Source organism: Ipomoea triloba, chromosome 7 (genome assembly GCF_003576645.1).
Source record: "Ipomoea triloba cultivar NCNSP0323 chromosome 7, ASM357664v1".
Taxonomy (NCBI): domain Eukaryota; kingdom Viridiplantae; phylum Streptophyta; class Magnoliopsida; order Solanales; family Convolvulaceae; genus Ipomoea; species Ipomoea triloba.
Window position 1 is genome coordinate 27,706,279 of NC_044922.1, and position 23,249 is coordinate 27,729,527.

Consider the following 23,249-nt stretch of genomic DNA (forward strand, 5'->3'; position numbering starts at 1 on the left):
AAATTCATCGAGTCTCTCTCGGACCGTTTAACAGTCCGGGTCCACCACTGGCCCAGGGGGAATCGTCACTTGTGAAAATTGAACCCGGCGTCTTTTGAAATTCTTCTCCATAAAGAGAACTCATTTGACACTTGAGCTACCACATTGGGTTCTATTACTTTTTTCTATATTAGGTATAACAAAAACTTTAGACCAAAAAAATAAATAAAATAAAATTAGTGCATATGCACTCACAAACACACACAACAATGTGTTATTTCGGGAGTATACTCGGTACTATAGAAGTATTGATTCTTATTCCTACGATACTAATTTGTACACAAGCATATATGATCGTATCTTGTGCAAAAGATACCAATGTCAATCGACACCTTAATATTTTTCCATGTATATTCAATCACATTATTTTAAACAGTTTCTTTTCTTGATTTCGTGTGATACTTCAAATATGGCTTGCGCACATACATTTTATTTGTCACTTAAAATACGATAACAACAACAATAATACGGAGTAATAATAATAATGAAAATAAACTCAAGCCCTACATTTGCTAGTCAATAGTAACGCAGATAATTTGGACCAAAGTAAAAGGGGATCTCAAGTTTGAGTTTACATGCATTACTTTCCATCTTTACGGATTGCATACTTGCATATTAAAATTAAAATATCATAAAGTAGGTTGCTCTTTGTTCCCTTTTTTTTTTTCCTTTTAAAATTTAAAGAAAAGAATAAGTCAAGAATCTTGTTTGAAATTTGATAGTATCAAACTATCAATTCCTTGGGTCAAAAAAAAAAAAAAAAGCCGTATTAACCAATAGACACCATAGCAATTATATTGTGCATTATAGAATCCATTTTGCAAAATTGACCATAATATAACTTTATTCTTAGTGTATTACCGGCTCTTTTTTAATAGGTTCACATGCAGTATACTAAAAATGAATCACTGTTAAGAGATAATCTTGCAAAATAGACCCCAATCCAAAATATAACAATTGAGACACCATAACATTGGCCTATAAACTAAATTTAAGACTCAAGTTCAAATATTGTAATTGAGAAAACCCAATTAATCAAAGAGTAATATTACTCACCACTCCAAAAAAAAATTTCCTTTTCGACATAATACTTTTTCACTAAATGGTTTAGTCTTTAATAATAAGTTAGTAGAGTTAATTAGTTCAGAACACTCAATCGTTATAAGTCACATTAGAGAGATTTTAGGAGGGAGATTAAAAATTTTACAGGGAACAAAACATTTTCCTTTATCAAAAATCGAGATCCAAATAAACTATAATATGTATGAAGTGAATCTAATCATTTTCTTATTAGGGTTAAAGTAAATCAACAAGACAAACACCTGGAAAACGATACTTCGTGTAGAAAAGTGACAACCATTATTCCATGGACCATGATTCACACAGTTCTATGAGTAAAAGGTATATTTTTAATATACTAAAAGTCCATTATTTGAGTATTGAAAGCACATTAACTTGTATACTATATGCATTCAATACATAAATAATGTACATTTAGTATATCAGAAATATACATTTTATTCATGGTCCACGGCAAAATTTGCGAAAAAGTGGAGTCCAACTTAGGCATATGCCGTGAAAACACAAGAAACCAACAGGTTGGTTTGCTGGTCACGGAAGTGAGAAGCCAGAGACGGCAACGGCTATGGAAATTTACCCGACTAGATTTGGTCACTATGAGTAGGTAAAAAGAGGGAGCTAACAGACTACTTTTTTCTGCCGTAATCAAAAACCCAATTTCAAACTGATAGTGATAGGCAGAAGAGGAGAGGGTTCACATCATTCAAGGAATTCTGTGCAGATCAGGAATTTCAAGGAATACTATCACTGCCAAGATATGGAAGATTATAACTCACAGGAAAAAAGTGGCAGGCAGATAAGTTCTAGGAAAAAAGAGTGTATGGCTTTTGTCGTATAGTCACTAATTTGAAACAAAGATTGTCAAGCAGGCAGAATTATCAAAACAGCAATTTTTTAAACATGAATAGCACAAATAGTCGTTACAAAGAGTATTTAGACGGAGGAAGGTTTATACAATAGGAGACACTATCATACTGACTCAAATGGGGTGTATGTATGACCTCATCGTGAATCATACAGAAGGTGAATGAAATAGTTGCAATCTATGATGAGAGAACAAACTTTACCCGTTCACGATTTAGTGTATTTGTCAAATACTGATCTCAGATAGTGACATGTGAAACAGGGATATACATCAAATTTAGACCAAATCATAGTTGGATAAAATATAGGGAAGAGGAAGGTGAGATTGGTCGAATTGTATTACCCTGTGAACCATATACCATCAAAGCCAATACGAACCTAACATTCACAATGTGGAAATATCACCTCATTGCAGTGGAAATGCTCGAAGTTGCATATATTTTCAGGGACTCCTCAGGTATATACGTGAGACCTGTCATGGCAAAAGGGCTCCGTTAACAGTATATTCAATCTTCCACCGATTTTATGAAATCATGATATCTATTAAAACTAATGCTGAATTTTTTTTCATGAATGATAGTTAATTCAATTTAAAAAATAGAAGTTTCTACCAAGCAAATAAAAGCACAAGAGTATAGCACCACTCATTCAAAAATGCAAGATGCCACTAATACTCTGTTAATTCGCGGATGATAGCATCATTTGAACATTTTGCAGGTGGGTATGCCACCAACTCAAAATGGTGTGAAAGCAATAATTTAAAAGTAACATGCTTCTCTATACTGTTTCAACTTTAACATTATAAACCTAGGCATACCTTTCTCCTTTACATCAATCTGCAAGGAATTAAGTGTGATTATGCCATCTGTCAAGGGAAGCACCTCAAGTTTGATTGTTGCTGTGGATTGAGAAGGAATGCATCTGAAGCCAGCAAATTTTTGTGTGAACTTAACATTAAAAGAAATAAATAAATAAATAAATAAAAATATATAAGGAGTACAAAATAAATGAACTAAGAGGACTTACCCCAAGGGAACCTTACTCTGCAACCATAAGTGCGTGCAGCCCAAATCATTAGTTGGAAGTACATTGGGTAGGGAAATGGCCTTCTCATTAAATGAAACTGCCCTTGAATGACCTTTCAGTTCATGTACTTTACTCTCTGACGTTGAGCTGAGCCTCTGCACAGCAGCAGCTTGTTTGTCATTATTCAATCTTTCAGTGAACTCAGAAGAACCAAGAAAGGGGCTCAGTGGTGATGTTGGTGAAGAACTCAATGACAACACAGAAGGCGGAGAAGTAAAGGAGCCTGGAGCACGCACTGTCATTGTCAAATCTTCAGAAGTCAAGTTTGATGCTTGAAGAGTTAGGACCTGTCAAGTTGAACCCTATTAAGATAGAGTCTTAGCATTTACACGTATAGGAACACCAATTCTAAGATTTATGTAAAACCTGAACTGGAAGCTGAGCCCCACTTTCATCAGACACTAGAGTTTGTTTTGACATTTCAGATGCAACGGAGATCATCAGATCCCTAGAGATGCGTGGTCGCCAGCTTGTGGGATGTTTGAAGAACAACTTAGATTCTACAAATAACACACGAATAAAGAAAGTAGATGAGAGAGTAAATCAGTAAAGTATGGGGGAATTAAGTGCAACAAGCGAGAGTTTATACCAGTATAATTGCATCCACATGATACAAGAATAGCATACTTATCAGCAGTTGAAGCAGTATTTCTCCCTTCAATGTTTGAGGACTGATGTGATGCTGATGCTATATTTCCACCTTTTATATGCGATAACTGTGAACTTTTCTCACTGTGACCCTTGGAGTTTTTCCAACTGCAAGCGGCTGGTTTGAGAATAAAAGAGTGTTCCTCACCTCTCCTGCCAAGAGTACATAGCAGTTACCCAGTTGAGTTTCGCAATCAAGCAGCGGGAGATATTCCATCAAGTTGAGTTTTCAAATACCACAGGTTAGAGGGCACATACTTACTACCTATTAGCCTTTTTTACTAGAAACACAGTTTAAGAAATGCCTATTCAATGCATTTATACCTACAGTTTACTGAATTATTGGAACAATATCCATGCTCACTGAAGGGAAATTTTGCTATTAGACCACTTTGTATACTCCGTATTCAATAGTGACAACAGAAGCTGGGTAGAACAGTGTATTCAAATCTAGTACTATACCACATTAGTTATATTTTACTTGGCACAACAACTAAGTGACTAACAACCAATTAGTACAGCAAAGTTAAGTTTTTTTCTGCAGCACTAGCCTGCAGAACTTTGGGTTATTAAGAGTAATTGAGAATTTCTAGACAGAGGGAATCCTATCTTTATATGAAGGGGGAGGGAGGTTGTGAGCTGTCATTTGAATTTAAAGATCCTGCAAAGTAAAATAAAAAATTCTTGTACTCCCTCAACAAAAACAAAATATACCCTGAGATGTAGTGGAAAAGTCATAAAAGATAGTATATCTGAATTTACTTTAGTAAACGAAATCTATCTGGGTTTAATACTACAAATATGCTATAAATAAGCAAATAGTAATATTGCAAAGATAAAACATGCCTAAACAAATTAATACAGTTCCATTTAAAATAAATAAATACAGAAACTTTTATGGCAGAAAAACCTGAGAGTCAAATTTGGTAAACAATGATCATCCCCAGCTTCAATGCATGCAATCGGTAATGATAAAGGTGGCCCACATTGTGATGCCTCTTCATAAACAATTGTTATGGCATCTAAATACAAAACAACATCTGGTGTATGTTCTGGAGCAACATTCTGCAAAATTCAGTATAGCATTTTAGTATCTGACAAAAAGTAGATTAAATAACTTCACCTTTTCATGTACCATTTGTACAAGAAATTCAGAACTCATAAGATGATGCACTCATAACAACAACAAAAAGAAAAGAAAAGAAAAGAAGAAGTGAACTGATCCTAAATACATAAAAGAAGATCAAACCTTTATTTGAACACAAAGGAGATCGTCTGTATTGCAGTTAGCAGAAAAAGACTTAATTTCTAATGGTTGAATAATTTCAATTTTCCTCCTCCACCGCCTTCCTGGCATAAATATCCCTTCCAAACCACAATGAACTGAAAATCTTTCAGGCTCCAAGGATACACCTCGAAAAGATAAAAGCCCTTCGGTCCCATTATGTTCACTCTTGATTGCCTTCTGAAATGAAAATTGTTCCCAATCTTCTGGATCAAAATTAGGTTTGGAATTTGGAGTTGAAGCAGATGGCGGCGGTATGGTATTTGATGGAACTGAGGACATGGAGTAACTTCTGAAGTTCCCGAAAGAGAAAAGCTGAGAACCAGTTGCTGGTGATGAAGTGGACCTTGTGGTTGTAGTGCGGATAGTTGGACTAGAATTTAGTTGAGGGGATGGAGGTTGTGCTGGAGGAATAGAATTATCCAACGGAAGCACCCACTTCAAGAGCTCACCACAAGGATCTTGATCTATGTAAGTTGAATCCTGACCCCCAGATAAACTTCTCACTTGAGTTTTCTCAAATTGGAGAATTTCCAGTACAGGGTCTCTGAAAAATTCAACACCAACATTTACCTGTAAAAGTACCTGCATCCTTCCAGAAAAGAAAATTGAAATACATCAGTAGTCCACCAGCAATCAAAAAAGTCATCAATGGATAAAATATTAAGTTTGACAAACAATATAGTCTTGTAATCAAAGATAATGCAGTGCACAATTAGATTATGGACCTAGCACACAAGGTTCTTGCAATCGTGTACAGCTGGGGATAGGAAGGTTTATGCAACATCACCTCTATTTCTAGAGGCTAGATGGGTTAGAAAGAAAAAGTAGTTGTAGATTTGAAACCGTGAAGTTATTAGACTAAGCCAACCCTTCATGAATACAAACTTATATAAATAGAATTATATTTATAAAAAAAACATTAAATTTTAGTATTTTGTAACAGAAATGTCATAATAACTAAAACTGAATTTGCTTAAGATGTCTACAGGGATTTCCAACAAATCCATAGAGACTATAGGCATCATTAATTCCTCTAGACTTGCATTGACAACTTGTGATTCGTAGAAATACAAGCAATTCCTCTTGTCTAACAAAGTTACAGACTATTGTTTTTTGCTGCACATAAATTGGAATGCACATCCATACTGGTAACTTTACGGAGGAAGGAAGAAATAGATGTAAAGATTTGAATAGACCTGTTATGATACATACCACTATATCTCCATTTGGAAGAGCACAGGACTTCATAGCATTTCTTGCCACCCCTCCAGATGTGATGGCATCAAAATTCCCCCTGTCAATTGCAGCACTTAGAGAGAGTTTCTTTTTTGTAGTCTTTTGAGTTTCTAAGTCATCTGCTGCTACATTTTCTCCAATCATCTTAGATGAATCTTCTGTAGCTTTTCTTCTTGTCCACAGTACCTCATCTGGCTCAGCTATTCGAGCAAAGAAGTGTGAAGTTTTCATTCTTAGCAGCAAGGATTCCGTCTGTCTCCTATGATCCTCCCTTCTCAGAAGAGATTCACCAGCTGAAGCTTCTTTTTTAAGATCATATTTTCCCTGTTTCACAGTACCATTCTGATTCATATACTCACCATCATTTAGTTTTGCTCCATCAGAAACAGGATTAGTCGCATTAACAGTACTGCCATTTTGACTCTTGCTGTTTTGGTCAACCCCGTTTTTGTTCATAAGTGCAGCAACTTTAAATGGTGTAATAATCTCTATATCCTCTCTATATGCTGACAAGCATGCTAGTATTTTAACTTGTTCACCTGTTATTAGCAAAGAGATATTGAAACACACAAGAAGTTTCAAATCAAGTAAGAACAGCAAAGAAAAATTGGATACAAAAAATAACTACCAGGAAAAACAAAGAAGCGATCCATTGAGCGCAAGGAAGATATATCAGGTGCCTCACTCCAATTATCAGGAAGCTCCTCTGCCAAGGGATGTCAAACTTTAGTAATAGTTCATAAAGATATCAGTTTTCTTTATAGCACTAACAGTTGAGATCTTTAATAACATAAAAAATTCAAAACCCCCAGAGACAAAAGGAAAAGAAAAGAACTAAGCATATATCCGGCATATAATCCTAGGAAGACAATGCTTCATATGCAATGCACAAAAATAGTGCATAGCTATTAGCATTTCTTCATAATCTGCAATCAAGTAAAAATTGACATATAATTTACAATACTTTTTATCTATTCTCTTTTACTCAAATTTAAAAATAATAATAAATAAAAACACCACTATACACATCACATTGAATTATTTATATATATATAAACATAAAGTGAGACTTTTTACATTTTATGATAATTTCATGAGTAGTTTGCATTTGTATGTTAGATGCTAAGATGTGTCTATCTATTTCCCTATACAAGAGTATCGTTAGTAATTTTCACGTAGGGGTATTTTGGGCATTGAAATCATATGGAATTCATTGTTCAATTTTTTAGGGAGAAAAAAAAAAAGGAAACGAGGATTAATTATCTATAGGTATCAACCCAATCATAGAATTAAAACAATGACAGTATAGTTGGTTTGTACAGTTAACAGAATGAATCCATATTTGTTAAAACTCTAATGTGCCATGAAGAATTCATAATTATAGTATTGCAAGAACAACATAAGAAACAAATGTGAATATGCAAAGGAACAAATCGCAAAATAATACAAGGTAATCAAAACAGCGCTCTACAAGGAAGAGAAACAAGAGAATACTTTTTGGAATAACTATCCATCCTTCATCTTCAGTAACCTCAACATGGTTGCACTTCACATTCACCCCAGCAGCACCTCCGTTTTCATTCCCGTGGTTATAGCCCTCTACACTGCAATTCTCAGAAGATGTAGGATGCTGAAATGGATCTTCAGCAATCAGAGCATCTAAACTAGTACTTAGTTTTGGCACGTTATTGTTCTCTGCCTGAATTTCCTGAGCAGGCGGTGGCTCTGGAGCTGCAGTCTGGTTTGACCGCATCATCAGAAAATTCATTTTTGCACAAATTTAACCCTGCGGAAATTTAAACAATACTCCGTAAGATGAACTTCAATTCTAAACATTCAGATTCGCGAAATAAGCTATTATATGGAAATTAACAACCGATCTGTTTACACTAAGGAAGACAACAACGAACTTAATCTTACAAAATTAGTTATAACTTTCGGAAATTAGGCGATCTAGCTTAGCTCTATATAATTCGATCCGTTTCGTGAATGTCTACATACAGATACATACTGTGAAAATTAGTTCTATAATGGTTATGCCTGCAGAGAATGAGAATGGGAGTGCGGAAGTGAAAGATAGATGTAGAGATGGAGAATCACCTCTGATCGGAAATCGGCGACGCAGAACGGAGGAAGAGTGAAAGAGGTGAGTCAACTCGGAGCAGGATGTTGAAGCTTGCTTTTCCGGATCTGAGTCGGAACTCGGAATGAAGCGCCGGATTTGGGATACTATGTTTAACTATGTTCAGTTGGGGTTTGTAATCCCGTAGTGCCCTTTCCAAAAATAAAAAGAAAAAGAAAAAATGGAGATAAATAACTTCTTTCATTTACGAGAAGAGTTTTACTACACGAAATCTTTAAATTTATATGATAGACACTGATAAAATATTTCTTTTTTCATGTAAGTAGCAATACAAATGTTTACGTCTCAAAATTTTGTGTGTGGAGTAAAAGTTAGGAATAAAAACACGAGAGTACACAAGTATTTACCTTACAGGAAATATGTAGTCATTATATGGATGTATATTTTGTATAAGGAGCTCGTCTTGCATGTGATGTTAGTTGATAAAAGAACATAACGATGTAAATCACTTTAGATTGTCAAGATTTGATTGCCTCAAATTGAGAATGTCAAATACCGTTCTCATTATTAAATTGTATAATATAGTGTAATTCAACTATTTAAGTATGTGAAGTTATCATGAAACATTTGAATTCAAATTAAAAAAAAAAAAAAGGAAAATTGAGTCATTTGATAGGTTAACAATTGAATATTGTTTAAAAAAACCAAAACAAAACAAAGCTATTAATAAAACTCAAAGACATTGGGAATACAATGAAGGGGTCCCATTCCAGATTTGAAAACCAGCTTGAGAGCTAGCTAGTAGCCCGAGCAAGTGTGGGTCACTTGATTCACTGATCGACCGATGTAAACTAAATACACATCAAATAGTGTATTTAATAAACTACGACAATCATAAAAAACGACTCCTGTGTAAGATATATCAAAAGGTTTGGTCTAGATGCCTTGTACTGCAGTTAAACAATCCGGTTCAATTCTTATTTTGGATAGGCTTTGATTCTTGATCTATGATAGTGCTTCCCTAATGGCTAAGGCTTCATCCATGAATAGTGTTTATTTAGTCATGAATAAATTTCACTTTTTGTCCCTTGACTATTATACATGTATAAATCAACATTTGGTCATTGACTATTACAAATTTATAATTAGATGCATCATTATGTAATTTGTATCACATTTGGTCTGAACGTCTAATTTCTCGCCTAATTATTGCTAGCAGTGCTCCTTCCATAAGGAGCATTGCATTTGCTTCTTTTGGAATGAGCATTACATTTTTTGTTTTTTTTTTTTTTCAGAATGAGCACTTATGGAAGGAGTTTTGCATTTGCTTCTTCTTAAATGAGCACTCCCAATAATAATTAGTTAGGAAATTAGACAACATAATCATATGCAATATATTTATTTGGAAAAATTATAATTTTTGCCCCTCCATAATATGTCAATTATCAATGTCACCCCTGAATTATTAGTAGTGTAAATGTTACCCCTCAATTTTAAAAAATGGTGCATATATTGCCCCTCCTGTACCGACAGGAGGGGCAATATTTACAGCACGAGAGGGGCAATATATGTATCGTTTTGAAAAATTGAGGGGCAATATTTACACCACTAATATTTCAAGAGTAACATTGATAATTGACATATTATGGAGGGGCATAAATTATAATTTTTCCTATTTATTTTGTGGGAGGAACACTACATTTACTTCATTTCTTTTAAAATGTATTTAAAAAAAGATATACCATTTTTTGTTCCTTCTTATATTTAACAAAACAAGGTGTAAATAAAGTTATTGTATTCACAATAATTTTCTATCATGTATTATGACATTAAAGATTTAAACAAACATACTGTTCTCTTTGTGTTAAATTTACTATCTCTTATTATCATTTCATTACTAACAATTCAAAAACTAAAAGTTAGGACACCTATAGTTTTACTATTACCCATAGACATGCCAATAAATAATATTAGTTACAAGTGAAATTTGATTATTTTAAAGTATTGATAAATAAAGTTGATCAATTTCTGAGGGTGAAATTAGAGTACATTTCTTTAGAATTGCATGCAATTTTATTTTTTTTGAAAGCAAAAATTAAAGCCATTATTTATTATTAAAGCCAATAAATATTTTCTCCATTTTAGTCATCAATTAGCTCATAATCCGATCCTCATATATATTAATTCGCCTTTTATGTTTCAATTCAAGAAAAAATAAGAGTCTTCAATGGCGTTCAAGAATTCCTGTTTCCATTTCTTTGTCACCTTCATCTTCATTGCCGTCGTATTTTGTGCTTCAACTCTTGGCAACCGGAGTAGGTCCGGCACCGCCGTCCGTGAATACCAAATTCCGCCGCCGTCTGGAGCTCCGTTGACGTCCACTGCGTTCAACATGCCAGCGGCGCAACCAAGAACGGAGCAGTTTTCTGCATGGCTTCCGGGCGGCGAGTGGGTGCTTCTGCACGCTAGCGTCGGCGTCTCCGCCATGCACATGCAGCTCATGCCGGACAACAAGGTGGTGATGTTTGATCGGACGGACTTCGGAGCTTCAAATCTCTCCCTCCCTGACGGCAAGTGCCGCGATAACGACGAGGTTATTGCCCGGGACTGTACAGCGCATTCTCTTCTCTACGACATTTCGTCGAACACCTACCGTGCACTCATGGTGCAGACCAACGTCTGGTGCTCCTCCGGCGGGTTGGACCCCAACGGAACCCTAATCCAAACCGGCGGATACCACGGCGGCGACCGGAGAATACGCACGTTCACTCCCTGCAACGACGATCTCTGCGATTGGGTTGAGCTCGAGCAGAATCTCACCATACAGCGATGGTACTCCTCCGATCACATTCTCCCCGACGGCCGTTTCATTATCGTCGGCGGCCGGCGAGCTTTCAGCTACGAATTCTTTCCGAAGCATCCAAACACAACGAATTTAGCTTATCAGCTTCGATTCTTGGTGGAAACAAATGACCTAAAAGAAGAAAACAATCTTTATCCGTTTTTGTATCTTTTACCGGACGGGAACTTGTATATCTTCGCCAATCAGCGTTCCATAGTTCTTGATTATCAAAACGACCGCGTTTTGCGAGAGTTCCCGCCGATTCCCGGCGAGAAAAGGTCGTATCCGGCGACCGGTTCGTCGGTAATGCTGCCGTTGCGTTTAACCGGAGATTCGTTTCCGGAGGTGGAGATTCTAGTCTGCGGCGGAAATAAAGGAGGCGCGTATCTTAAAGCGGAGAAAACGCACGTGTACGAGCCGGCTTCACGCACGTGCGGGCGGATGAAGATAACGGATCCGTTTCCGGTTTGGGTCATGGAGGATATGCCGATGGGTCGGGTCATGGGAGATATGTTAATATTACCCGTCGGTGATGTTATCATCCTCAACGGCGCGGCGAAGGGAACCGGCGGGTGGGAGAACGGTGAGGACCCGGTTTTGAACCCGATTCTGTACAAGCCACGTGAGCGTGACCCGAGGAAAAGATTCTCTGTGCTCACCCCCACTGTAATCCCAAGGATGTACCACTCATCCGCGATCCTCTTGCCAGATGGCAGGATCCTAGTGGGCGGGAGCAACCCGCACACGAAATACAATTTCACCACCGAAAGATACCCGACGGAGCTAAGTCTACAATCCTACGCGCCGCCGTATCTCTCCCCAATCTACGCCTACCTCCGCCCGTCGATCCTGTCAATCGAGGCCGGCGGCGGCGGAAACGCCGTGATTTACGGCGAGAGATTCGCCGTGACGTTCACGATCGCGATGCTCAATCCCGGCGGGCTCGCCGTGACGATGATCCCGCCGTCGTTCACCACTCACTCCTTCGCCATGAATCAGCGCATGTTAGTGCTGCACGCCGTTTCGCTGCAGCGGCTCTCGGTGTTCGCTTACAAGGTGACGGTGGACGCGCCGCCGACGCGTAACGTGGCGCCGCCGGGGTATTATATGGTGTTTTTGGTGCACCAGAGTGTTCCTGGACACAGTGTTTGGATTAGGATGCATTCTTGAAGCACATATGCTATTCGATCTCATTAAATCAATTCTTTGAGTTTTTGTATGTTTAGCAAAATGTATTTTCCACTTTTAACTTTTTTCCTCGTGTAAATTGCAATAGTTCTCATTTGTAAAAATTTGATTTTTACAGAAATAAGTTATCCACTTTCCATTTTGGGTATGATTTCAATTATATTCGTTAAATTCAATGTTATTTATATATAATGGTAGATATAACACCGTGGTCTACTGGTCATGCAATGGATGACTGTACTCACGATTAATGTATTTAAGTTAAAGCGAAACTTTAGTAATGTATTTTCTAATGTTGAAGCGAAACTTTAATAATGTATTTTCTAATGTTGATGAAATAAAAATGTGGAGATGCGGGGTATTGATCCCTGTACCTCTCGCATGCTAAGCGAGCGCTCTACCATCTGAGCTACATCCCCATTTGCTACCAACAAACCAAAATAACACTCTACTTTAAATTGCATAATTGTATTATATTCAATTTAATTCAAATCCCTACCTATACTATAGTACATAAATGTCTTCAACCAAGCTAAGAAGATGGACCAAAGGCATATAACATGAATTGTGATTGCTAAATAAGTTAGTTATCTATTGTCCATTTCATGTATGGTTTTCAATTCGGTAGATTCAAAGACTTATTCAATGTTATTTACATGGTAGATATAAAATGACCGAGCTGAATATAAATATATTTCATGGTCATTAAGTCAATTGTTGAAACGATTAATGAGTTAGCTCCTTATTTGTTAGTAACAATTGCACGCAAGATTCGAACCATGCTCGGCTTGCGTGTTGCCTATAGTTAGCTCCAGGTTGGAGGTATAAATTAAATGAGAGGGTTGGTGGAAGTTATGAGGGCAGTTGCCCTTGAATGAGAGTGATATGAAGAATTGACCCACAGTTAATTGAGCAGAACTGCAGAAGAATGCATGCATGCATGGCACACTGTTCATTTGTTCAGAAAGAAATAAATGAGACCCTTGGGTTTATCCAGAGGTATTTATGGTTTCAATTAAGTTTCAATTCCAACTAAGTAAAGCGTGGTCATGTATTTTCTGAAGGTTGATGTAGTAAAAAATGAATAACCGAGCAAAAATGACATCCTATGATTTCAATTGAAATTCATCAGCTCAAACAAAATCGTAGTCATGCAATGGATGACGGTACTCACGATTGAGCAAAAACGGTACCCTATGATTTTAGCTAAAGCAGAACTTTAATCATGCATTTTCTAAATGTTAATAAAATAAAAAGGTGGAGATAATCGTGATCATGTATTTTCTGATAGTTGATGTAATAAAATATAAATAACTCACTGCACAATTGAGCAAAAACGACACCCTAATATTTCAGGTATGTTGATAAAATAAAAACATTGTGGAGATGCGGGGTATCGATCCCCGTACCTCTCGCATGCTAAGCGAGCGCTCTACCATCTGAGCTACATCCCCACTTGCCACCCACAAACCAAAATAACACTCTAGTTTTTGCATAATTGTATTCAATTTAATTCAAATCCCTACCTATACTATAGTACATAAATGTCTTCAACCAAGCTAAGAAGATGGACCAACGAAGGCATATAACATGATTTGTGATTGTTAAATTTTAGTAGAGATATTACTATTCAGGCGATGAATGAAACTTACCTTGTGAACAAAAGGCAACACAAGATAGTTCATGGGTAAATCAAAGTGACTCAATAGCTAACTCTCACATTGACGACGCTCACAATCTAGCTACCATACAAGATTTAATTGAGCTATTTGTAACGAGTGAAATTTGTTTTACTATTATTTAATAATATGCACCAATAGTCCGCATGAACACAAGTGTGAAGTCTAGAAAGAAATACCAGGAATTGAGTCTCATCTATAACATTTTGTGAAGAAAGACTAGAAAGAATGAGACGTCAAAACTTGAGGCCTTTAGTTGATTCAACGTTAATAAATCTAACTTTATAAAGAAAGATTACCATTTGAAAATTGGTTATGTATAAATGCATTGCGCAGCAGTTTCATGATTACATTTCCACTACTGCCATTAACTCATAAAATATACATATAAATCTCTTTAATTAATTACTTGCGAGATCTGTACTTGTACCGCAAAGCCCAGAACATATAATGCATAAAATTCAGAACGCTCAGAACGCACATCAGCCAGTAAAATCTCTCCAGGCGATAATGATTCAAATTCTCGCCGGAAAGCCACGCCCGGTGCGTCGAATTTCCGGTCACTCTATTCACCACCGACACAATCACCGAGCTTAGATAGTACCCCATCGCCAGCGACGCCCACGACAGCGACGTCGCCAGCGATCTCATGCTCGCCGGCGCCTCGGAGAAGAAGAACTCCATTAATCCGGCGAGCGTGAACAGATCCGCCGATCCGAGGAAGAGATACTGGAAAGCGATCCACAGGAACGAAATCGGCAGCGGGTCGGGCGAATCGGATCGACCCGACCCGATCGCGACGCGGCGGCGCTTGACTTCCACGACGGCGGCGACGGCCATGGCGGCGATTGAGAGGACGAGCCCCGCGCCGATGCGCTGGAGGTGGGAGATCCCCATCTCCGTGCGCGTCACGCGCCGCATGAAGGGGATTATGAAGTGGTCGTAGGTCGGCGCGAGGAGCATCATGAAAACAACCGGGAAAACCGGGAGGGACGCCGGCGGGACTTTGAGAGACCCGATCTTCGTGTCCATGGTGGCCGCCTGTTGAACGGAGAACGTGGAGAGCTGCGCTAAGCAGCAATTCAGCATGATCGTGCAGGCGAAGATTGGGAGGATTTTGATCACGATTTTCACGTCTTCGACTTGCTCTACTGTGCATTCGAGCTTATTACAGGCCGGCTTGTTTAGCACGGCGTTGTTGAGGAATTTCAAACTTTCCGACGGCTCTTGCGGCGGTTCGACGTCTTTGGCGGCGGCGGCGGCGGTGGGAATGGGCAGAGATGGGCTTGTAACCATGTTGGCGATTGCGTTGCTTGAGTTTCTTGGCACCAAGGAGTTTATTAGTGCACCAACAATAACCTGTCCATTTCAAAACAAACCATGCATGTTACTATTGTATAATGTATACTACTGCTAAATCAGTGAGTTAAACACGTATTGGAATCGTTAAAATTTTAAACTTGATCAGTTGATTCGACTAGACTATATCTAATAATACTAATAAGTATTTTACAACCTAATATGATAATAGAAATCATTATTATATATAGATTATAGTTATTTTTGAAAATTTTGTACTGCTGAATTGTGTGCTTTACATAGTACGTTGTACCTTGTGTTTTACTGAAGGTACATTGAAAGCAGGGTATAATTTATAAAGCACAATGTATAACTTTACACAATATTGAAAGGCTAAGTGGGAATGGACTCTCAGATAAAAAGTAATGGATGAATCTAACCTATTTATTTGGATAGATAACGATTGAGGGTTGTTGAAAAACAATGAAAAATACACTATAAAGTTGACTTTTTTTTTTTTTTTACTAAACCTTGAACTATTAATAAATCGATCCGTCCATGACTCTTATACACGTACCACTCAAAAGTGAATGGTGAAAGTTTATAGTCTAAAGTCAACACTGTCCCGCATTTGACTTTAAGGTTTTACCAGAGTTATATATATATATATATATATATATATATAATTCATTAGGTTTGCGGGTTGCTCGAGTTGAATTTGACTCAATTTGTTATTCCAACTGCCCAATCAAGCTGAGCTAGACAACCAAACATTGATTGATTCGAGCCCGAATAATAGTTTAACTCACTTACTCCTATAGAAACACCCATAATAACATAACTATAACATTGTACTAACCTTGCATATGGTTGTGAAAGGACTTCCAAGGGGAATCTTGTTCCTGTAAAACTTGGACCCAGAAAGGAAGATAGGAATGGAGAGAAGAATAGCCATCATGGAGATCCCAAACCCCCATTGCCAACCTTTATGATCCTCGACCCAAACCACGAGCGTGACGGCGATGAGGGCCCCACAGGAGAGGCAGAAGACGAAGTAGTTGAAGAAAGTGGAGCGCTGCTTTCTCCCCTGAGCGGTGTCTTCGTCGAGCTGCTCCGCCCCGTGCGGTGGCAGGGAGCCCTTAATGCCGCCCACGCCCAGCGCCACCAGGTACAGCCCGGCGAACAGCATCGCCGCTTGCGAGCCGTGGACTTGCGAGCATGGGCCGCCGGAGGGCGCCGCCGGATTGCACTTCGGCGGCTTTAGGGAATCCGACCGCGCTTGGACCGTCAGCAGAACCAAACCCTGTTTATGTGTGACAAGTAATGGAATATTAGTTGCTGCTCAATCAGAGGCTGGCTTCACCTAAAACGTCTATTTATTTGGGTAACATTTGCAGGATTTTTTAATAAATCCAAGATTAGTTCAATATGCTAAACTCTAAATTCAGTCATCCTCAAGTATCAGCCTAACGCAAAATCTCATAAGCATGCGTTCAGCTGAACACAGAGGCTCGTAAGCGTGCGCTCAGCTGAACACAGTTAAACACAGAAGCTAGACATTTGCTTATTGGGCACAAGAAACCCCCTCGATCTCGAGTCATTGTTCTCAAACTTCACTCATGTGACTAACTGAGTTACCTATGCAGACATATTACAAATATTATTGAAGCAAGACTCGAGGGAGATAGGAACATTTTTAAACTTCTCACTACTCAAAAGGGAAAAAAAAATCTTTGGGGGATGAAATGTCACTCTCCAATCTTTAGACCATTGACATTCCAAAACCAGGTGAAAAGAAACCATGCACTAAATACATGAGTGATTGAGAAAAAAAAATGAAAATTAAGAAAGATCAAGACATGTGGGCCCAATAGTTTTGGGCCACAATGAGTTGTCAGACATCATACAACCGACCCATTACCATGGGCTTACATAAGTGGAAAAATTGTCCAGTGGACAGGAGATTAGAAGACCTTTGTGAATGATTAATGATTAATGATTATATGTCACTATATATGTAATACATTGTATGGAATGTTCTGTCCCTAATAGAGGAAGTTTACTATACAAAAGATGTACGTCATTATGGTTATCAAATTTTTATTAGCCACACACACCTTTGACACATTATTAGTTATATTATATCTTAGAAAAATTGATTTTTAGTCATTAAGTTACATGGTAATTATAAAATTCGTCCTTAAGTATTAGTCGTGTTTACTTTTTGCCCAAAGTTATCATTGGCGTTGCACTTTTCGCCCCTGAATTATACTAAAATTGTAAATTTCATCCCTAATATTTTGTTAGTAAAACGATGAAAAGTACAACGCTAATAATAACTTAGGAACGAAAATTGAACATGACGAATACTTAAGAACGAATCCTGTAATTATCATATAACTTAATAAAGAAAAGTACAATTTTCCCTATATATCTTATTAAAGGGATCATAACATGGCAATACAACACATGCCCAATATCCAAAAAGCCCATGCCCATTTTCTTAAAAATTTTGGGTTAATTAATTCGAAAAATAATTAGCCAATCAATTAAGACTATACACTGGTCGAGACTAATCATGTTCATGTTGAGTAGGACCTCAAAGGCAATTTTAAGGTACTTATATTTATAGGGTTCGAACACGAAACCTCTAATTAACTAGAGCAGATTCACACCACACAAGTTTCTATTCAAAGCTAACCGAATTAACCAAACCACAATACTAACGGCTCTAGATTAGGGAAATGAAACCGCCCACAGAAAAGAAAAGAAACCCAGATAGTTGGGGTAGGTCCACCATTACTGCCATTTAAGATGTTGCCTGCTGATGGTGAAGGCCAGGAAATTGGCAACCTAAGTCAACAACGAAGACATCACCTCTAACATCAAACGTTGTTACGCGACAATATATCACATGGATGTGTGGTACTACAGGAATGGCAACGAGGTGGTGATGCCCACTGCCCATTCACATTTGAGGCTGACCCATCCTTTGAGGACAAAATGTCCATCTCCCCAACCAACACAACACCGATACATCACACTTTTTTTTTCATGAAAATTCACATGTTTTAAGAAAGATAAATGTTTTCTGGACTGTATAGTATTAAGTACTGTCAATTCTTATCTTCACAGTATCTAGCTAAGATAATTTAAAAAGCTTTTATGACTGTATCTGGTGTAAAAGACATTAGTATTGAACTATTGATTGCTGCTTTTAAAAATCTCTACAACTAATTTTACCTTTCGTTACTTGAGTATAGTGGTATGTTCGCTTATAGTTTTAGAATATCAAGTTGACATTTTTTATCTATAAACTTTTTTCAAATCAACAAGTCGAGGCCAATTCAAAATGTTTGAAGCTAAGTGTCCTTATATATAAAGAATAGTAAAAATCGATGAAAGTAAGGTTATTTAAGACATGTTAGATCAAGATTGGTTATTGGTCATGTCGAAAAAGTCAACCTATGGACAAAAAATTAATTTGAGGACCCAAAGTTCAAAAGTGGCCTGGAAAAAGCTACTATCAAGAACCCAAAAGTGATATTATTTCTTTTTAACCTAACTAGTATGCGATTCTCAATATTCCGTCTTTCTTACTAACATGGAATTTAGTTATCATTGAAATTTATATAGAAAGCTCTATGTATGCTTATTATTTTATTCATAAAGCTCGACTACAAATTTATCTATTTAGGAACAGTTTCATCCGAGTTGGTTTGGTAGTTAGCTTAGTAACCATAAGGTTCCAAGTTTAACTTACCTTGGAAGTTGCCTATTGGCCTTATCAGTTTAAACGTAAGCCATAAACAACCTAAATTGATTTATCTCCTTGTAATACTTGTCGACTAGAATAGACAAGTTTTACTCATAACAGGCTTTTGAATAGTCGCTACGAACTCTTTCCTAAATCAAAATATATTATCTATATATATATATTGGCTATTCTCTAACACAAGTAATCTCTAGCTAGGCCCCACACATGTTTTTATATATATCATATTTGTATGTGTGTGTGGAGATAATAAAATTTTGTGTAGATTTGGATTAGAGAAATCCGAGTTGTTAGAGGAAGGATGTGATGAGTGCACATGCGAGTGTTTTAGCCACTGCCTGCGTGCCACTCTATGGCTCAACTATGTTTCGGAAATAGGGAAATTTTGTGGATTAAGTAAAAAGACAATTTTGTCTTCACATGTATACTACATATGATGGATCCTTTGACAAATGCTACATGCCTAATGGGTGGGGGGAGATGGACCTAGTTGATCCTCCACTAATCTATATACTTGGTGATGAATGGAAAGATTCTTAGTAAGATTCAACCTCAACCAAATATTTAGAATACCTAATAGTTATACTAAGTTTGGACTACTTTTAGACCATAAGTCAATGGTGCAAAGGTCAAATTAGAACGAGGAAGGTAAATCTTAATTGTGCTGACAATCTTAAAATGAGTTCGTTTTCTATTGATAACATGGTTTGAAGTGAGTTGGATCCCTTATGGATTCCAGTGTATAGTAACAAGGTCTAGCTAAATCCCTGACTTAATGAAACATATCTTGTGATTATCTCTTCATCAATGAGGACCTAGGGGAGGGGAGAGGCAGGGTCAAAGGGTCATCAGGATTGAGTTCAATATTCTTTATATTAAATTTCAGCAAACCTAAAGTTAAGTTACTATCATGTCTGATATATTTTAAATTATTATAAGTTACTTATCTATGTTGAATGAGTTGCTTGTACGTTTTCTCATTCATAATAGAAATAAATTATGCTCTGGGAGTTATATGAAACGTGTTCAAACAACTCTAACAATATCAGCTATAAATAAGAGACATACTATTTTAAAAAAGTATATGACAGTTATAGAAATTTTGTGGAATGGTATACACATATTTTATATATTATAATTAAAAAAATTAAAAGTCTTTTCAAGAATCTTGTGCATAGAATGGGAATAATTTGGAAATTAGAGACAAATCTGCAGGCCTTAGTCCACCCACTATGATGACTTTACTTTTAGATAGCCCCAATAGATTTTTGGCAATGGTTAAGGCTTGTGTATGTCTCAAATGGAATCATATCATGTTGGTCCTCTTTAGTTGGTGCTTAAGATTACAAAGTGTCCAATCCCACCTACACAAGTGGCACATATATGGACCTTATGAACTAAAGAATTTTCCTCTACACATAAAAATCAAAACCAATCATTTTACTAGCTAGTGGTCGTGTTATTAGTATTCGAGAATTTTATGGTTCAGAATCATATCATCACAAGTTTAAGATCAGATACTTTAAACTTAATTCTTATTCTCCTTCTAATACTGCTACATAAGTACGGTCCAAAAAGATTACTGTTGAAAAACGTGAACTAATAGTGATATAAAAACCATTTTAATTTAGTAGTGCTTGTTCTAGTGTGCTTCCATGTTTTGTTCATGCATGAACCAATGTGCTTTAATCTCTTCCAATGGGCAGTGGAAGAAAAAGAGGGGATAGAAAAGACTTACAAAAGTAAGAATTCCAATGTATCTTTAGTATATGCTACAAACTTTATGGCTGGCTTTACACTCAAGTTGCATTCTTTCTAATGCAACTTGACTAGTGGGTTTTATTGTTTTAACAGGATTTTTCGTCCCGATTCAAAGATAAAACGACAAATACTTAGATTAAAATGTAACTTCAAAAAAGTTTATAGAATGAATTTTTTTACGTCGCTGAACTGATAGGTTCTGACTTTATAGTCAAGTTGTGTTCCTTCTAATGCAACTTGACCAGTAGGTTTTATTGCTTTTTATCCCGACTTAGCCGCCCCTCGGCTTCCTCCCCAACTCAAAGACAAAGAGACAAATATATACTTACGTTAAACAAACAGATACTTAGGTTAAAACGTAACTTCGATCTAAAATGTTTATACAATATTAATAATGAATTTTTTACGTTGCTAATCAATACCCGTATAGTACTGATAGTATGAGCTACAACTTTGTAGAATATGCTTGGTTATATTGGTACTATTGACACACGTACTAATAGTATCCAATATAACAACATATATTATACAAAATTGTATTAAATACCATTAGTACTGGTGCTAACAAGCACGGTACGGTAGATCAGACTTTTAATATTTGAATAATAAAAATAATATGTTTTTCACTAAATATCTCTCATTGTCATATAGATTCTAAACAATCTAAGATTTACCCACCCCACATTATATAAAGTGCCGTGTGATTAAATCCTATTAAAAAACCAATAAAAAATGAGTTGAAAAGAAAAACTAAAATTAAATTCACAACAGAAAGCGTGGCAACTTTAGGCTTGTTCACATTAAGCAACTTCTAGATTAAAGAAAATTTTGTCGGAGACTTAAAAAGGCCAATCAACAGTGGGTAAAATATTATTCTCATACTTAAAAATTATGTGTTTAATTCTTATCAATATTTTTTCAGTCGGACCAATCACATAACAAGACTATTATCCATATACGATAATACGAAGTTTACACTATCAAATAGTGAAAACGGGTTTCTCACGTCACAAAGAAGAAAAAAAAGAAAAAGAAAAAGAAAGTTTTGTCGGATTGACAGAACTTTGAGATTGAATCAATACCCACCAAGATAAAATAAAATAAAATATTTTAATTTATCTTGGTTAAAAAAAATATAGATAATACGAATATTAAAAAAATTTATTATGACCAGCCAGATTTCAGGTGAGAAATCGTGACACACGTGTCCCAGTTTAATTTTTATAACAAAAAATATATTACTTAAAAAAGTAAAAAATCAAAGCAAAAAAAAAAAGAGAAGGAGAATTAATTACCAGGAATTCAACGAGGGCACTTATGAGGTAGATGTGATAAGTAGTGAAGAAAGCGTCGGATAAAAAGCCACCGAGAAGCGCGAGGAAGAAGGCGGTTCCCATGAAGTTCGTGACGGCGTTAGCCGATTTCGCTAACGGGAAATGCATGTACGCCGTTAAGTACCTAACCAGATTGCTCGCATTCGCCAAAAACGCCAAATTCTCCAGTACCTCCACGCCTGAAAACCCCGGGATCAGACGTGGTTAGAATAGTCGAGTATAGAATTAACTATGCCCGAGCAGTGTTCTGCAGGGCAGAACCCTGCTCGGACACCGAGACATGTTGGGATATTAAGATAGCCAGATAGATAGATACAACTATATATGATATATCTTTTCGGGCAGGGCTCGAGGAAGATAGTGTCGAGCCCTGCCCGGATGTCAGAGCCACCAGGGGATTAGAATAAGTATATATGAGCTAGGCTCGCCAAACAAGGCGGCAGAATTTGGCGAGCCCGGCTTTGGATACTGTGAGAACACTTACCCAGAACGAAGGAGGCGGCGAACATGCCGCCATGTTTGCCTCGAAGGGCGGGCCGATTTCTCCAATCCACATAGGCCTTCCATGACGGGGGTTGGCTCTCCACTACTTCCTGCAGGGAAAATTATAGGGTTAGGGTCGAAAAAAATTAGATATGATCCGACGGGTAACCGTCAAATATATCAAGAAGGATGGGAAAATCACCATTTTTTGCAGAGCTCAAGAGGGGTAGGGTGGGGGGGGGGGGTTGGATTGAAGGATTAGAGGAATGAAGGGAATGAAAGGAGGGAGAGGGGAGATTTAAAGGGGTTTGAGGAGAGGAAAGATCCAAAATTGGGAGAATGCTTTAGGATATGACTTGAAAGCATTTGAAAATGGGATGCTTGACAGCTCCATGCTTAACAACAGCAGTTTGGATTTTTGTATAAAATAAGGAAAGTTTTTTTGTTTATTTTTTTGTATTTTGGGTATTTTTTATTTTGCTATTTATGACATAATTTGATCTGGGCACTCAATAAGAGGAAGAAGAGAATAGAAGAGAAGAGAATTGGGGGGGGGGGGGGGGG

The 23,249-nt window shown here is 37.1% G+C and overlaps 3 protein-coding genes and 2 non-coding genes across 5 annotated transcripts; 1 reads left to right on the forward strand and 4 right to left on the reverse strand.

The window, feature by feature from the left end:
• Positions 1-1,994: 1,994 nt before the first annotated feature.
• LOC116025486 lies at positions 1,995-8,510 on the reverse strand. Its single transcript, XM_031266718.1, has 11 exons — positions 8,342-8,510; positions 7,736-8,027; positions 6,870-6,947; positions 6,218-6,780; positions 4,967-5,587; positions 4,628-4,782; positions 3,659-3,870; positions 3,436-3,569; positions 3,010-3,356; positions 2,801-2,904; positions 1,995-2,455 (listed from the first exon to the last, which is right to left on the reverse strand). The coding sequence occupies exons 2-11, from the start codon at positions 8,007-8,009 to the stop codon at positions 2,385-2,387; spliced, it is 2,559 nt and encodes an 852-aa protein (XP_031122578.1). The 5' UTR covers positions 8,010-8,027; positions 8,342-8,510; the 3' UTR covers positions 1,995-2,384.
• A 2,041-nt stretch (positions 8,511-10,551) lies between these two features.
• LOC116024462 (aldehyde oxidase GLOX) lies at positions 10,552-12,336 on the forward strand. The gene has a single exon (XM_031265356.1). It carries the CDS (start codon positions 10,552-10,554, stop codon positions 12,334-12,336), a length of 1,785 nt encoding a protein of 594 aa, XP_031121216.1.
• A 364-nt stretch (positions 12,337-12,700) lies between these two features.
• On the reverse strand, positions 12,701-12,773 carry TRNAA-AGC. Its single transcript has one exon. It is a non-coding gene; the product is annotated as a tRNA-Ala (tRNA).
• A 962-nt stretch (positions 12,774-13,735) lies between these two features.
• On the reverse strand, positions 13,736-13,808 carry TRNAA-AGC. Its single transcript has one exon. It is a non-coding gene; the product is annotated as a tRNA-Ala (tRNA).
• Positions 13,809-14,300: 492 nt separating this feature from the next.
• Positions 14,301-23,194, reverse strand: LOC116025895 (protein NRT1/ PTR FAMILY 4.6-like). The gene is made up of 5 exons (XM_031267269.1): positions 22,888-23,194; positions 22,687-22,795; positions 22,164-22,381; positions 16,192-16,635; positions 14,301-15,392 (listed from the first exon to the last, which is right to left on the reverse strand). The coding sequence occupies exons 1-5, from the start codon at positions 22,888-22,890 to the stop codon at positions 14,439-14,441; spliced, it is 1,728 nt and encodes a 575-aa protein (XP_031123129.1). The 5' UTR covers positions 22,891-23,194; the 3' UTR covers positions 14,301-14,438.
• Between the last annotated feature and the right edge of the window lie 55 nt (positions 23,195-23,249).

Excerpts from the sequence above, each read along its gene's own strand:
- LOC116025486 (XM_031266718.1), bottom strand. The coding sequence starts at position 8,009 with ATGAATTTTCTGATGATGCGGTCAAACCAGACTGCAGCTCCAGAGCCA. Across the intron at positions 5,588-6,217 it reads TTCCAAATGGAGATATAGTG|GTACTTTTACAGGTAAATGT; the intron begins GTATGTATCATA and ends GGAAGGATGCAG. Across the intron at positions 3,570-3,658 it reads ATGTGGATGCAATTATACTG|AATCTAAGTTGTTCTTCAAA; the intron begins GTATAAACTCTC and ends TGTTATTTGTAG.
- LOC116024462 (XM_031265356.1), top strand. The coding sequence starts at position 10,552 with ATGGCGTTCAAGAATTCCTGTTTCCATTTCTTTGTCACCTTCATCTTC.
- LOC116025895 (XM_031267269.1), bottom strand. Across the intron at positions 22,382-22,686 it reads CGCCGCCTCCTTCGTTCTGG|GCGTGGAGGTACTGGAGAAT; the intron begins GTAAGTGTTCTC and ends CGGGGTTTTCAG. Across the intron at positions 15,393-16,191 it reads CTTTCACAACCATATGCAAG|GTTATTGTTGGTGCACTAAT; the intron begins GTTAGTACAATG and ends TGAAATGGACAG.